The sequence below is a fragment of the Limulus polyphemus genome, unplaced genomic scaffold (assembly GCF_000517525.1).
Source record: "Limulus polyphemus unplaced genomic scaffold, Limulus_polyphemus-2.1.2 Scaffold284, whole genome shotgun sequence".
NCBI lineage: Eukaryota > Metazoa > Arthropoda > Merostomata > Xiphosura > Limulidae > Limulus > Limulus polyphemus.
Genome location: NW_013665894.1, coordinates 293,619 through 310,131, shown reverse-complemented (window position 1 = coordinate 310,131; position 16,513 = coordinate 293,619). Strand labels below are relative to the sequence as shown.

Below are 16,513 nucleotides of genomic sequence, written 5' to 3'. Positions count from 1 at the left end.
CTGAAAGGGCGAGCATGTTTGGTGGGACGGGGATTCGAACCCGCGACCCTCAGATTGCGAGTTGATGCTCTATGTACTAAAATCCTAACTAACTTGATCCTATATAACACAGGAATGATGCTATTATAATTAAAGTATAACCCTGTAAAAGGTTTCTTATGATATGTTTCACATTTAAAAATCCCATTTTCATTGTCAGCTAATACTCTAGAAATATTCTCAATATTCTTACTGCAAATCGTATGCTTTTATACTTACTATTTAAACATTCCAAAAATCTTTGTACATGTTCTTTCTCTTTAAAGACAAATAAAGTATCATATCCATATCTTTTGTAATATAGAGGTTTAAATTCTTCAGAACAATCATCCATCACGATAAATTAGGAACAGATTAGCTAATACTCTGTTTGTCTGATCCTACATATCTTCATTAAACAGTTGTTTGTAGCTAAATCCAAAACCTTCTAAGTACTTCTTTAGAAAATCTGTTTTGGTTATCCTGATTATAAACCAAATTAACAGCTATATTGAGCGTTTCTTCCAAAGGTATATTTGTAAATAATGACTCAATATCGAAGTTAACATAATAAATAGTATTTCCAAAATTTAAGCTTTGTATTTCTTCCACAAACTCAATACTGTCTCAATAAGTGAATTCATTAATTCTTAATATTTTAACAAGAAAGCCTACAAATTCATAAGTATAAGTACCAATATTAAATACAATTGGTCTTAAAGAACATCCTTCCTTGTTTACTTTAGATAATTCACATAAAATGTTTGCGTATCATGATGTCAGTCTTATCAATTTATATTCATTCTCTTACATTAAACCCTTGTTTCTTTAGATTTAAAGTAAAGCAGTTTTTATTATTTTCATATAATCTTTCTCCGTTTTTTAAATTTAGTTTCATATTTTAAAATGTCTTGAACTTTATTGATATAATCTGTTTTACTCATTAGAACAATTCCATTCCCTTTGTCTGTTTTTGGTATAATTTTATCTTTAACCTTTTTTAACTTCCCAAAAATAAGTCAAGTGTTGTTTATTTTTTCGTATTTATGTAAAGATGCTAGAGCTAGTCCTTTCACTTGTGCTCTAATACTCCTAAACGATTCGCTACTACTTGGCCAAGTATAAATAGTTTTACTTAAAGTAAAATGTTTCAAACCTTACCACATAACCTGTATCCCTCAAGATTACAGGTGGTAACCCAATACGTAAAGCTCCAGATAATGCTCTTCTCTCCACATTATTTAAAATCTATGTCGAAAAATTAATAACAACCTGATCAGAGTATTGTGTAAAAGAATCGATATTAGAAACTTTCAGACTAAATATTTTTTAATACGTTCTCTTTGTTATTATTGACTTTTTAGTTATTTTGTGTTATTATCCAGCTTGCTAAGTATATACTATCTATCCTTATCAATCTTTATTTCAAAATCCCAAAACCATCATTGTAATGTTTTGTAAACAATCTTAACTGTTTTCATTTCTTCTTTATTTCATATATCAGTAATTGAATTTGAAACATGCATGTTCTACTATAAGTAAGTCACTTTTTTGTGTTTATAACTTGTTTTTTGCCTGCTTATTAGCGTAATGTGCTTTCTTACGTAAAGGATAAACTTATTGTAGAGGGTTCAGAGGAAGGCTACTACGGTGATTTCAGGGTTAGAAATTAGCAAGTAACTACCATTTGTGTATTAAGTTTATTTGGTATCAAATTATGTTGAATACAGTTTCGAGTGGAATGACTTATTTAATAGGATTTACCAACTAATGGAGAAACGTACTGATTAAACAACACGTGTCAGTCAAAGAACAACAATCACATCTACCATTAAGTTTCCTTCTCACTTTCGTGTTTTTACTGCATATATTACAACTGTGGGTCTATAAACAAAAGTCACGAACAACTATATTTGAATTTTGTATATAGTAACCTGCTAATGCTTCTTTACATATACAATTAAAATGTTTCTTACATAATCATAAATATGAAAGTTGTATTGGAGCTTAAGTTTTCATGAACTGAAATTTTCTAATTTCGAATATTTCATTTAGAAACATGCATCTTCCAATGTTCTGTGGCACTAACATATTTCTACCATGTTATAGACAAATTCAAACTGGGAATGCATTAAATATAATATCGTAAACAAAGCTTTTGAAACTTTTTATCATTTGCTTAACGTGACAAAAACAAATTTAATTCTCTGACATGTGCATCTTAATTACTTCTGTGTAGCAATTTGGAGGCTCAGCAGTACGTCTGTGGGCTCATAAAACGATAAAGCTAAAAATCGGGTTTCATGCTTCCACTGGCTACAGTGTAGCTTTGCGCTTATTAACAGACTTCTGTGTAATGAGAACTCGTTACGTTTATTCTGCCTACAAACACACGTACCTACCGAACTTTCAGTAGTTTCTAAACGCCATAAAGCCTTAAGTGTTGAGAAGAAACATTAACAACGGTTGATAGAAATGACTGTATTACAATTTTCAAATTACTTTTTAGGAACTATATGTTTTATGAATAAAGTGATGTACCGTCCTTTTTGGGGGAGTGGGGATGGGCATTGGATAGTGGCTTTCAGAAGATGAAACTAATTCTGAGAGAGTTTAAAGTATGTGTGTGTGTGTATGTGTGAGAGGGGGGGGCGTTGTATGTAAGAACCCAATTGTACATATAACAACACTGATCGTCTAAAGAAAACAAACGAGTTATCACGTAGTTTGTATGCTGCATTGCATGAACACGTCTCGTTAAGGCGGAAGTTCATGTAAACGAAGAACTCTGTTTGAAAAATCAACAACTGATACATGTTTAAATAAGCACTCCGTTACGAGCGAATATTGTATCGACTACCATTTGCATTAGACGAAAAATACAATCGCACCACCTGTATTGAATTAGTGAGGGGGGGATAGCAGAAGTTGTTATTCATATCACAAGGTTGTTGATAATCCGAAGTGATGATAAACAGATATTTTGTTAGTTTAAATGCAATCGGTTTATTTTTGTAACATACCCAAAGTAATTTTTCTCTTGCCCGTGTATTTTCAAACGGAAATTGACAATATATTTCGGTTGATTATGAACAGTTATGACACTTTGAAATCGCAACCTATTTAATGGAACCTAAAACTGGGAACAAGGGTTAAGTCTCACATATTAAGATCAAAAATCTGTTGTATGATAAGTTGGGATTTTTACTTAATACTTCCCAGATATAATTTCTATCTTGCTCACTCCCATATGAAGTACGATAATGTCGAGTATTTCACTATATGTATTTCACTAAAACATGAATACACCTACAAAACTGCAACTTATAACCTGTCTTACCTGTCCGTAACAGTGCCTAGAGAGAGCTGGAAGGGAGGTCCGACGGGGTTTCCCGTAACCAAAGACATGCAGTCCAGCAGAACTCGAGGTCCGACGCCGACGAACAGCCAGAATCTTACCGTCCTGGGTGATGATGGTGTCGATTGGAGGGCGTAACATTGTTTCGGTATGTTTGGCTAGCAGAACACCGCACAGTCCACACACGTGGGCCACGAAGGGGCTTACACGTGCAGGCAGTTCAGGAAGACATAACAATACTACAAGCCGAACAAGGGCAAAGAATGAAACTATCCCAGTGCCAAGCCGACCCGGAACGTTGGCAAGGGCGGTAGCTCCTGCCAATGAGGCCAAGTACACAAGCAGCTGGCCTACAGCTGCCAGACTTAAGCCTTTATCCCTGTTCTTAGCATATTTCGATGTTATGTCTAGCTCACCATAGTCTGTGGTGGTTTCAGATTCGTCGCGACAAATACATTGGCCAGCAATTTCGCCGAGAATACCGGCGCAAAACAAAAAATAAAAACTTGTGGTATTGATTTTCTTACGACTGTACAAAGCAAAAAGATAATGTGCACATAATACTGAAAAAAGAAGTACTGTAAATCTGCAAAAACGTTGAAAAAAGTCAGTTATGTCGCAAACTACAACAATATAAGCCAAACAGCAACAAATAACAGCGCCTGCACCGTACACGAGTGCCGCGTGTTCCGGCAAAATCACAAGATTCGGAACACCTAACCAACTTAATAGAATACTACATTTCCTACCATGAAGAGGTTTAACTAATACTTGAACATATCCGTTATTGTCGGGATCCAAAGTATGACTGTTTTTTCGTGAGGAGTTAGGGCGGCTAGGAACGCTAGTGTTGCATAAAGCCATGACCACCCTTAACAGCTGCTCATCTTACTTGTTCGCTAATCGACAACTGAGAAGCTCGTGCTTTCTAAACAGCATGAGGCACAACGCCAGTGCATGCTGGGAAATCTCCCGCTTCGTGAAAGCTAACCTTTACAAGTACGAGAAAGCGATAGCCGGCTGTGGATGTTTGAAGCGATGATTGTGCCGATGACCCCAGGTTTCATCGACTAGCAGTTTCATGTGAAGTAAACTTAACAATGAGAGCATGTTATTGAAGTGAATGATTATTAAGAAAACATGTGAACCACAGGTTTTAGTGTGCATTCTAAATATTTATTGTGCGTTTAATTAATGTTTAATACACTCAAACTTCAAATGTTGTATACGTAGAATCAATAAAATTTGATGTTTTTATCACCGCTTGTTTGTCGCGGTTAAAGATAATTAAATTTTTTTAGCAACTTGTCATTATAAAGATACAGAATCGAGTGAAATAGATTTGAATGAGTTCTCATACATCATATAGATCAGACATAGTGAAGTGTTGATCAGTGGAACATTAAACAGAGTATTTTTCAGAACTTTAAGACTTTATAAAAACCGAAACGCCACTCCTTTTCATTCTATAGGCAGTTACAGTCCATTAAAGTTCTAACCAACACTACTGATCGTAACCACATTACAGCTCCAGGGGGCGTTCTCATAGCTTAGAGTTGGATGTGTACTGGGTAATACTTTTGTTTCCTTTTTACGTCTCAACGTCAGTCCTATATTTGACAAAGATATTTTTCTGAACAGGACCGATCCTTTCTCGTAATTATACCCTGATCAGATTCTATATATTTCTTTTCCTAATATTTGCGAAATGACTTACATGGATATTTAGGTAGAAAATATTCCGATTTCAGTAACAGTTGTTCTTGGACATTTCCTCTTACGATCAGGTTACAATACTTGTATTACCTTAGCAGCGTGTTGAAAAGCAGAGAAGATATTGTTAACGAGAGTTATTCTTGTTATCACTGCAATGGATCTATCAGTTTCCGTGAGGAGTTATTGCAGGTAAATAACGTAATGGATTTATAGCAGTTGTAAAAGAAAACGAAACATTAGCCATCCTCGTATACAGAAATATTAGTAGAAATTATGTAATCAGGTCAGATATACTTTAGGCTGTTAATACTCTAAACTTAACAGTGAACATCGATTTTACACTAAAACAGATTCGTTAATGATAGGAGTCTCACCCTATGCGTTGTTTATTTGATTGCCATTGTTTAGCATAACCTGTTTCAGTTCATGTTCTGAAACTTTCTTCAATGGGAAAGAAACATTGTACACTTCATCCCACCATGCAGTCGCAGTCCGTATTTCACGTTCTTTAGACTCGAACATATAACAAGCTCAGTCACGTCAGGAGAATGTGTTCCTCAGATTGTCTGTTGGACATTAATTTTGGATAAATGATATCATTCTTGAAAGAATGTGGTTGAACTAACTCTTATCAATGGTTCGTAAGATTAATAACATTTCTTCAAACGTGTGGAATCGAATAAAATATATATATTAAAACTACGTCCAATAAAATGTGGCTGATTTGTTTCGATCCAAACGACCCAACTTTCTGATATATCTGATTTTTGAGTGACGCCAACGAAAACTCCTGCGTACGTGATTAAAATAAGAAACTAAAAAAGAAATAGTTAGAAAGCTATAATGCTACTTTTCTGGAAATGAAGGGTTTGAAGAATAAATCCCTGTTTGTTTGTTTTTTATTTGTTAAGACTATAGTTTAGAGAATATAAGGTTAGCTTTCTGTAATAAATTACTCATCTAACCACAATAACCCATCAAGTCGAAGAAGAATGTCGTATAATAAATATGAATAATACTAAAATAAAAATATGTGAACCCCACCCACTAGAAAAGAAGCCTTCTATGTCCACCTCACTGACACATTACTCATCCAACCTAATATAGTGGTCAGAAGAACGTAAGATCCCGGACGAGAGGATAGCAAACCAGCGTTTCCATCAAGAAGACCCCTAGTTTCTAATCTAAAGCAGAAATAGTTATTTTTGAGACTTCACTAGAAACAACAGCAGATTAGCAATTTTCACATTAATAACGAAGTAGTAAATAATTAGACGGAGGTGATCGTAGGCTACTACCCCTGACAGTTAATTATGTGTTTGACCAGTACGTTTGGTACAGCGCAGATAGTAACAAGAGGGAATTCCCGATATCCGCGGCTGTAATTAGATCTCCAATTGGTCAAGAGATGGAGCTGTGAGCTAAAAACTCAGATTCATTCTATGAGCCGCTATGCCGCGACTACAAAGTGTAGCTCTGCGCTTAACACAAGTTTGTACTTCTATACCGAGTTTTCGAAATGAAATTATATAAATACATTATATCTACTTTACTGATACTCTGTCAGACAACTTGATTTTATCAATCAGCTATACAAATATACAAAATACAAGTAATAATGGCAGCATTGTTGTATTTATCTCTGTCCTCGATAACTTTTGAAAAACGCTTTGTTAATACAGTTATTTTTAAAAGCATAGTGTTTATTTAAACATAATGATATCGATTATATAAAAGCTTAATTTCTCACTGCATAGCCTAAATATGTAAAGAGTATCAAAAATACTTATTTTTTTACTGCTACCACTTTACCTATTGCTTTTTACTATAAAATGAACAACCCAATTGGTTTCTTTAAACATAAATTCGTCCAATTTTAGTGACATGAAAATGAACTTTCTTTCATAAGCGTGTTTTGTTTGTTTAGAATTTTAGAATTTTCTCATGGCCCTCCCTAATTTTGAACTAATAGACTAAAAGTAATATAGCTATTAACAGCCAGACTGTTACCCAACGTTTGACTGTTTGACCGTATAGTGAGATTTCACCGTAACATTTACAGTGCACCACAGCATCGAAGTGCGGATTTCGTTTGTGCGATACCGAGAAATGAGATATGAATGTACCTCTGGATTCTTTACGGCTTTTTCTCTTACTCTTATTAGATGTTTCTCTGAATATGTTCTCAAGAAACTAGAATTTTGTTCAAAAGCTCAGATTTACTTTATATTTCTTTTTCCGAAACGGTGAGGTGTACGAGTCATAGATTCTATAAAAAAAAAAAACGTAATACCGAGCCCTCAGACAGTAAAACAGTACGTCCCAGTAAAACTCTCCCCAACCAGGGGCGCTGCTTCTAATTGATCAGCCAAAATGTGATTTTGAGACTTGTGATGACATTATTTGTTAAAAGAAGGCATCCATGCCAGATCAATTAGTCTCAGGGTGAGGAAAACGATATGGTGGATACTATCCTCGATTTTGACCTTGAAGGTAATTTTAAAAGTCACAAAGGTCAATTTGGTTTAAAATGGATGTTTTCTGAATTTGTATACTGAAAGGAGGCAGTGAAAACATGTCAGCTTCTGTAGTCGGTTTGTTCAATAACACACTATTGTAAAGTATTTTTGATTAATACAAGTTAATAATCATTGTAGTACATTGATTTCACAGGAGATTAAGAAATTATGGATATTACATAAACGTGGTTGCTCTTAGTGGAAATTAAATCAAGGGGCTCTAATCTGATCAGTAAATTTTATTATAAAATCATAGCAATGAAAGTCAGTATTTCTCAAGGTCAAAATCGTGAATGGTATCCAACCGCATTTTTTATCGCTGTATCAGTAATTGATCTTGCATGGATGCCTGCTGTTAGCAAACAATGCCATCAGATCTTTTCAGATAACTTTTTCTGCATCGCGGATCTACTATTTGAACAAGTTATTTTACCAACACATTTAAATTTCTTAGGGTTAGAAATAATTGGTCAAGAAATCGTTTATTTCGCTCTAGCTGACTTTGTTCCCTTTCATTCTCTGAAGATAAAACCTGTTTTACTCACGTAAGGTATGAGAAACTTCACATTGTGCAAAGATATAGACAGGTGTGTCCTCTTGTAGCCGATCAGGTAATATCTCGAGTTTACAAACGCCATTATGTTTGGGCTCGGCATGGCCAGGTGGTTACGGCGCTCGACTCGCAATCTGAGGGTCGCGGGTTCGAATCCCCGTCCCGCCAAACATGCTCGCCCTTTCAGCCGTGGGGGTGTTATAATGTGACGGTCAATCCCACTATTCGTTGGGAAAAGAGTAGCCCAAGAGTTGGCGGTGAGTGGTGATGAATAGCTGCCTTCCCTCTAGTCTTACACTGCTAAATTAGGGACGGCTAGCACAGATAGCCCTCGTGTAGCTTTGCGCGAAATTCAAAAACAAACAAACCATTATGTTTGAACGAGAATGACCAGCACGTGGATAACTTTAGTCGCTTTGGATAAAACTAATCTTACCTGTTAAGCAAGGAATGTTACATTTAGACAGTCTAGTCTGTTTGTGTTATTTAATAAAGATTGCTCATTAGTGTTTTACGTGATGAAATAAAGAAAATGGACACTTTTACGAACTTAATCAGAGAAATAGGAAATATTTCGTAACAGATATCTCATCGAATCTCTTGTTATTCAGCAGGCCTAGCTCATTGCTCTTGGGACAATCAGTTGACCTTAATATACAACAACGTGGATAAAATTGAGAAAATGTTGATACCATGACCATAGGATATCATATTGCAGGGTTTTATGTTTTCTGCTGAAGTGTGTACTGCCCTTTACTCATACTGCTCTATTCAAGTCTGAAAAGGCTTCGGATTATAGGAAATGATATTTTCTACAAATAAAAAAAGCCTGTATAGGAATCCCAGACTTTTACCAGCTACAATATCCTAATTTAATATCTGGTTAAAGCCATCCAAGAATACAAAAGAGAGACTAGAGCAATCTCACTGTTTGATGGGATGGTGCACACCAAATGATGAAGTAGATGAACAATGGGGCAATAATTATCTTCTCTGAGCCAAATGGTATACTGCCAAGACAGTCATGGATCATAGAGGAACTAATGAATCAGCTGTCGGTTTCAACTCATTTCTTTGCCACATTGAGTGTGCTTACTACATTGTATCCATGTTGTCGAGTACATCTTATTTCGGTGATATACAAGACATAATAAGGGAATGGTTCTGGCCACCACCACAGGTTCCCATGAGTAAAATGAAATACATCATCCCCATCCCGATAATGAAAAATCTGACTGTTTCTTGGAACATTTTGAGCAGGTGACTGGTTGGAACAGTTGGTCACCACAGCAGGCTGTAGAAAGCCTGATCTAGATACTCCATCAAGTACTTGAATGAGGAACAGCTCTGGGACTGCAAGGCAGTTGCTGCAGAATTGCACTGAAGGTTTGACCAGCTGGAAAAATTGAGCTGTCCATCAAATTGAGTTCAAGATATAGAAGATGGGTAACACAGAAAACATGGCTGCCTATGCAAATAATATTTGTTACTTGCATGGCAGGGCTTTCTCTGTAATGGCTTTGGAACATTGAGGTAACCTTGCTGACAACTTTATACCCAGTGAAATGATGAAACACAACCTTGATTTGCGAGATTTTTCTCACACTTACTGGTGCATTTTCTATGAGTAAGAAGGTATCTCACTGATAAGCTTTACAGAATGTCCATCCCTTTTGAGTGACTACCTTCATTCTGTGAGTGACATCTCAGTTGAAGAGTCATCCCTACTTTCAAATCTAGTTTATCTCTATTTATAGAAATAATTTTGGTCAAATGGACTGAGTAGTAGCTGTGCTCCAAACGTTTTGACTACTCCTGTATGAACCTGGAATCATTTCTCGCCTTTGTACTCTGACAAGTTTGTACTCTGACCACCAAACCTTTCAGTGTAAGCTGCTCATTGCACCCTCTCAAGTTAGTGGATAGGCTTGAATTAGACTCTGTTAATTTTCTTAAGCTGTAGCAACATTGTTCTTTGACTTTTATTGAATCTCATTTACCTACTGAGATGTTAGTCATACTTATAGATTTGTCTACACTGTTGCTCAACAAGGTATTAGAAGTTCCATCAAAGGTAATCTAACACTTCAAAAGCAAACCAAATGTTTCACTCCTCTGTTCCAGGTTGATCCAAGTGGATGTATCATTGGCAAAGGTTGCAGCATGTAAAAGATGGAAGGACTGGGATAGCCTTGCCCCTTCACTGGATGTTAGTGTGATTACATTGCAGCACACTTTGGGAAGTGTGGGTAATTGGTAAACATTTAGTTGGCCTCGAGCTTGTCATGAGCTTCTTCCACTTTTCCACTTTTCAAAATTACATGTTATATCATAATGAAAAGGTGAGATGATGTTCCATGAGAGATTTTTCTGATGCTGGCCACAATGGACCTGAGAGCAATAGTATGCACGAGTATATATAGGAGAGTAAGTCACAGTTTTCTTATTTATTCAACTGGTGTTCAATAATTTACTAAGGATAAAGTCTACAGTGTCAGTGTTTAAACATGGAATAAAGTGTTTTTCTGTCCAGAAAAATAGGAGCATTAGTTAAGGAAGTTATCTGTCTGAGAGTGATGAATCCTAGCGCTGTTCTGTATTAATGGACAACAGAATGGTTACTGGCACGGTGAGCAAAGTGGAAGTAACCAACTCTAGTGGTAAGGATAAAGAATTGCATAAATTGTGTTTCACCCAAAAGCAATTACATGGTTACCAACAAATCTGAGACTACTACTTCAGGGCTATGCAGACAATCTATACTAAACACAGTTGTGGCAACTCAGGGACTTGTTGGTTGAATATGCTGATATATTTGTGGGATCTGATGGCTGATTGGGTGGAAAAACAGTCACACATCATCACGTAGATAGATGATACATGTACAATTAAATAACCGTCTCTCAAGTTTTCCTGGAGCACTAGAGAGACAGTCAGAGCTGAAGTAAAGCCGATGTTAAGAGATGGATTCACATAACCATAAGAGAGGGTACTTAGTCATCTCTAGAAGTGCTTGTCAGGAAAAAGGAAGGTATGTTGACTTCAGAACAGTGAACATTGTAACTCACATTAATTGGTTTTAAAATATATTAACTTTATGCTTATGAACATAGTCTGCTGAAGAATGATACTAATCTAATTTAACATTAAAAGTGCATTGTTCTATATGAGGTAAAACTAAGATATAATAACAGGTTTTCAACAAGTGTAGCCCACTGCTGACTTGGCAGTAATTCTGAGAGCTTATAATGCTAAGCATCAGTGGGCATAGTACAGATTTATGTAGCTTTGGGTTTAATGTTTTTGTTGTTGTTTGAAGTTAAGCATAAAACTACATAATGGACTATCTGTGCTCTGTCCAACACGGGTATCGAAACCCGGTTTCTAGCGTTAATAGTCCGTAGACATACTTCTGTGACACAGGGGGCTTTGGGTTCTAAAACAACGAAACTAACCAGTAAGCTGTGTAACTTTAGAGATGTCAATTTCATTCAGCATATAATAGGTAATGTTATCCACGAAATTCTGATTTTCTACTTCATCACAACTTGTTATCACTACATTTTTATTAATAAACCTACATTGCTGTACTGTATATATACTTTTTCTTTGAAAGTTTAAAAGCTGTGCAGTTTCTCTCTTATCTTTATTGTTACCTTGAGGAAAGAGATAGTGATGGCATATCAATAGTTTGGCTTTCACAGCTTATAAGCTATGAAATTCGTCTATTAGTGTATATATTATGATAGAAACAAGTAAAATAATATATTGTTTATGTCTCCAACTTTGCTTTTTCCTTATCTTAGGTGAATATCATAATGATTAAGAGGACAATTACCCTTTTACACGTTTGGACATTTTCTGTACTTGTGTATATAACACACACACACACATATATATATACCTTATTATCCAAAAGAATTGGTACAACATAGCTTGAGAAGGAACTTGTTCATTGTGGAGCTCAACTTTATATTGCAAATATTACAAAGAATCTATAAGTGTATTGTGACTTGGAAGTGTGTCCTTTCTGTCTTTCAAGTGACATTTGAATGAAAAACATTCCATAAGATTTCAACTGGATTCAGATTAGGATTATTTTCTGGAAAACATAGATGTCATATGATACAGCAAGATATTTTATAATGTTAAAAAGCATAGCATATTTCCCCATAGTTTACCATCAAAGGCTTGGCATGGCCTGGTGGTTAGGAAGCTCTACTAGCAATCTGCGGGTCGCGAATTTGTAATCCCATCACCTCACATGGTTATCCTTTCAGCCATGGGGGTGACATAATTTGATAGTCAATCCCACTTCTCATTCATAAAAGTGTAGCCCAAAAGTTGGCAGTGAGTGGTATTGACTAACTGTCTTCCCTCTAGTATACCACCTCTGAATAGGGGACAAATATTACAAATAGCCCTTGGGTAGCTTTATCAAAACTTCATATAACAAAGAAATAAAGGTTAAAACAAAAACAGGTATTTCATCACTGTCCAAAATGTCATATTTATCTATAAACCGAAATTAAACCCAGTACATCAGATTCATACAATGATAATATTCCACCCCTGCCCCACAATGACACACACTTCATGCTTGGGATGACACAATATGGTCCAAAGATATTTACAATTTACCGTCAAGCCACAATTCACCAATAAAATTATTTAGTAGGTTCATTGTTCTACATGATGACTTTACAGTGTTGTTATCTTCATCTCAATGCTCAAGACATTATGAGATCTGGTGCCTTGTGTTCACTAATATGATAAGTGACCTATGATCTGCAATTCGTCATGAAATCTGGCGAAAAGAGGCTCTCTGCATACAATGGACGTGCTATCCTTTAAATCTGAATCGTGATTAAATTAACAGATAATGGATTTAATGCTAGATGTATAATTTTATTTTACAAAGTCCTTCAAACTTTACATGGACAGAATAATGAATAAGCGTGGGCACCAGCATTTCCTACTTCTTTAGTACAGTACTCATAGTGCATTTCAGTATGAATAGGTGGTTTAAAATATTTAAGTGTCCATGAAACCCTGGTGTAGCTGCACTACCCTAGTTTGACAGTGTAGCATGCCCCCTTGTTGAACTCCATGGCTCATGAGGTTATTGTGTACTAAACCATTTCGATTTTCTCACAAATAATCGAAAAATAAGAATCGAAATAAAATAAAACACAATAATTGGAAAATAACCAAACATATAAGTCTCTGTACCACAATCATCACATTCAACTCTTCTTGTACCTCACTTTTTGATATTTTATTTGTTGTCTAGCACATCTTTAGGGCATATATATCCACTTTCAATTCAGAAGAGATTAGAAGGGCTTGCCAGCTCTCTTAAGTTGATCAAGAAGCTAACATCTCAAGACATTTGGGTTCAAGCAATTCGACCACAAGATAGGGATCTTCTATTGAAAATGAAGTATATTGGGGATATGCTTATTGAAGTTACTCCCCACGTGACTTTGAATTCCTCAAGAGGTGTGATTATTTAGAGTGATTTACTCAATATGCCCAAGCTGGAGATTGTTATTGGTTTCTCCACTCAAGGTGTTTTGGCTGCTTGGAATATCTCCACTCAAAAAGATAGAATAATGTAGCCTATTAATGTTATTATTTTGATGTTTGCATTGCTACATCCACTTGCCTCTGTCAAGGCATGTTATCTGAGCTGTATTCCAAACCCTCTCTAATGTTCCAAATGCCAGCAGTTTGGCCACTTGAAATCATCTTGTCATGATCACTTTGTGTGTTCGTTGTGGTGGAAAACACCACAATAGATGTGAGTGTCAATTAGGTCTGCATTGTGTTAACTGTAATGGTTCCCATCCTTCCTAAGGGGTACAGCAGTTAAGAACTGTAAACAACATTTTTTACCCTGAGACACAGAAGCTGTTGTCCTGTTTTCCAACTCGGACATATGCTGCTTCACTCTGTTTCATGTCCACAGTTACGATGCAAACAGATCTTTCCATTCCTCTGACAGATTTTTTCACCATGCCAAGGGTATTCTGCCCTCTATGGATAAACGAGTTAACAAGTATACATCTACTCCAATCTCTGACCTTACAACAGAATTCAGTGAATGCTAAGGACTCTTTTCATCAGACCAAAGGTACAGAACTATCATTCAGTCACATACTCATTCACTGGAATCACATTCATCTGACAAGGATTTGTTACTCTAGCCCAGCACAGAATCCTGCCCCTAAATAAAAATGACCCATTTGATACAGTACAACCATTGAGGTTTTCATTCTAAGTTAGATAACATTAAGGACCTTTTTAGATTCCTATCATCCCGTTTGTGTCTCCTCACAGGAGACATTCCTTAGACCTACTGATGCTGTCACCTTTTGCCAGTTTTCCTAGTACAGGAAGGACAGGTTGTTGATAAATGGGTCCATGGGAGTGTGGTATTTAAGATTCCCCAGCATGCATCCCTGTGTCTGTGGTACTAAATATCCTGCTGGAGGCTGTTATCGTCCGTGTTTCCATTGATTGTACCATTGTCATCATCAGGTGAGGATTACAATCAGGCTGAACTTGATTATCTTATTGAACAGTTGTCATCGCCATTCCTAATCTTGGGATAAATTAAATAACATAATCTCTTCTAGAGTGGTACTGATGGGACAAGTCGTTCTGTGGAGAGTGTGCTATTGAATCAAACTTGTTTTCTTCAATACTGATTATTATACATATTTTCACCCCTAATCAGTCTTTTACTTCTACAGCTCTATCTGTTTGCTCCGCTTCTCTTCTTTCTCCTCTTTCTTGGAGGGTAGACAATGATTTATGGGGCAGTGATCATTTTCCCATCATTCTGAGGGAAATCAGCTGCAGTCAGTGCCACCTGAATTGTGTGCCACAGTAGAAGTTCAAACAGACTTTCTGGCTCGCATTCACCACTCTGTTGGAACTATAAATGATTGTATGGAAACAGTAACTGGTTGTACTGTCCAGGCAGCTGTTCATACAATCCATAAAACTTTGATATGCTTGCAATGGTATCCTCATCCATGGAGATTCTTGACTGTCAGCAAACAGTGTGTTTTAGTAGAGGGAAGGCAGCTAGTCATCACCACCCACAACCAACTATTGGGCTACTCTTTTACCAATGAATAGTGGGAATGACCATAACATTATAACGCCCCCCACGGCTAAAAGAACGACCATGTTTGGTATGGTGGAGATTCGAACCCGCGACCCACAGATTGCGCGTTGAGCGCCTTAGCACCTGCCATGCCGGGCCGAAACGGGAATTACCAACTAATAATAGATGAACATTAGATGACTGCATCATGTAGATACTCAATACTTTGTACACTATACAATCGATGTCTTTAGTGAGCCAAACCCTATATTATGTACAAAATAATGAAGTAAAAATGAATACACATAATATTAAATTTGACTATAGACATTCGTAGAATAATTACTTTAAAAGACACGAAGGTTTATTTAAAGAAATGTCTTTAGCGTATATAATTTATTTGAAAAGGCTGCTTTTTACTTTTATACGCCCCTAGTGGGAGTTCTATCTTAGTCTAGGCATATATTTGCACATTGCTATGCATTATATAGAGAGAATTTAGTTACACAGAAACTATAAATGCTCTCTAACAATCTCCAACTGCAGCTTAATATTTTATATCTCGAACTAATGCGATCAAATAATCAATAGCTGCAGTAAGTCATCATGAACCGTATAAGCTAGCTACTAGCTTTGTTTATTATTATTACAATGTATAAAGTTAACTACCATATCAAGTAATCATTTACTCGTAGTTGAGCATAAAAATATTGTAAACAAGATAAATAAAAAATTGGGAATTGAAAAACCTACAAATAGGGATCGTAAAAAAGTAAGAAAACAAGGCTGAAGATATTGTAGACATTATTTACTCAAACTACAAATCTCTATTTTGACTCCACCAAATGTAATTCTAGGTGACAGCATGGAACCAAAATTGGGGTTATTAGTTTAAGTAAATTCTGTCTACAGTATCTCCAGCCTTGTTTACTCACTTTTATAAGATCCCTTTTTTTGCAGGTTTTAAATTCCCATTTTTTATATCTAGTTTTATTCAGGGTTTCTATTTAACGTTGGACAGTGTCATTGGCGGTGGAAACACTATCTAGATGGATTGTGTTTTTAGCTTTTTACGGGCCATTGGCCTTTTTCATTATATTTAATGTTTTAAGCTTTTCTGCAAAAAAAGAAAATACCTACCTAACCCAAACCATTGATGCTGCACTTTTTTCTGAAGCTGACAATCTGTGGCATCTTCTGACCTTCGTAAACTTTATGTAACAGTGCACCAA

At 36.1% G+C, this 16,513-nt stretch overlaps 1 protein-coding gene across 1 annotated transcript in view; it reads right to left on the bottom strand.

Moving 5' to 3' along the window:
- The window catches only part of LOC106457036 (cGMP-inhibited 3',5'-cyclic phosphodiesterase A-like), a 307,645-nt gene extending 303,324 nt beyond the window's left edge, over positions 1–4,321 (bottom strand). Inside the window, exon 1 of the mRNA XM_022382847.1 lies at positions 3,359–4,321. Within this exon, the coding sequence (XP_022238555.1) occupies positions 3,359–4,240 (882 nt within the window). The 5' untranslated portion in view covers positions 4,241–4,321. The remainder of the gene's footprint in view (positions 1–3,358) is intronic.
- Between the last annotated feature and the right edge of the window lie 12,192 nt (positions 4,322–16,513).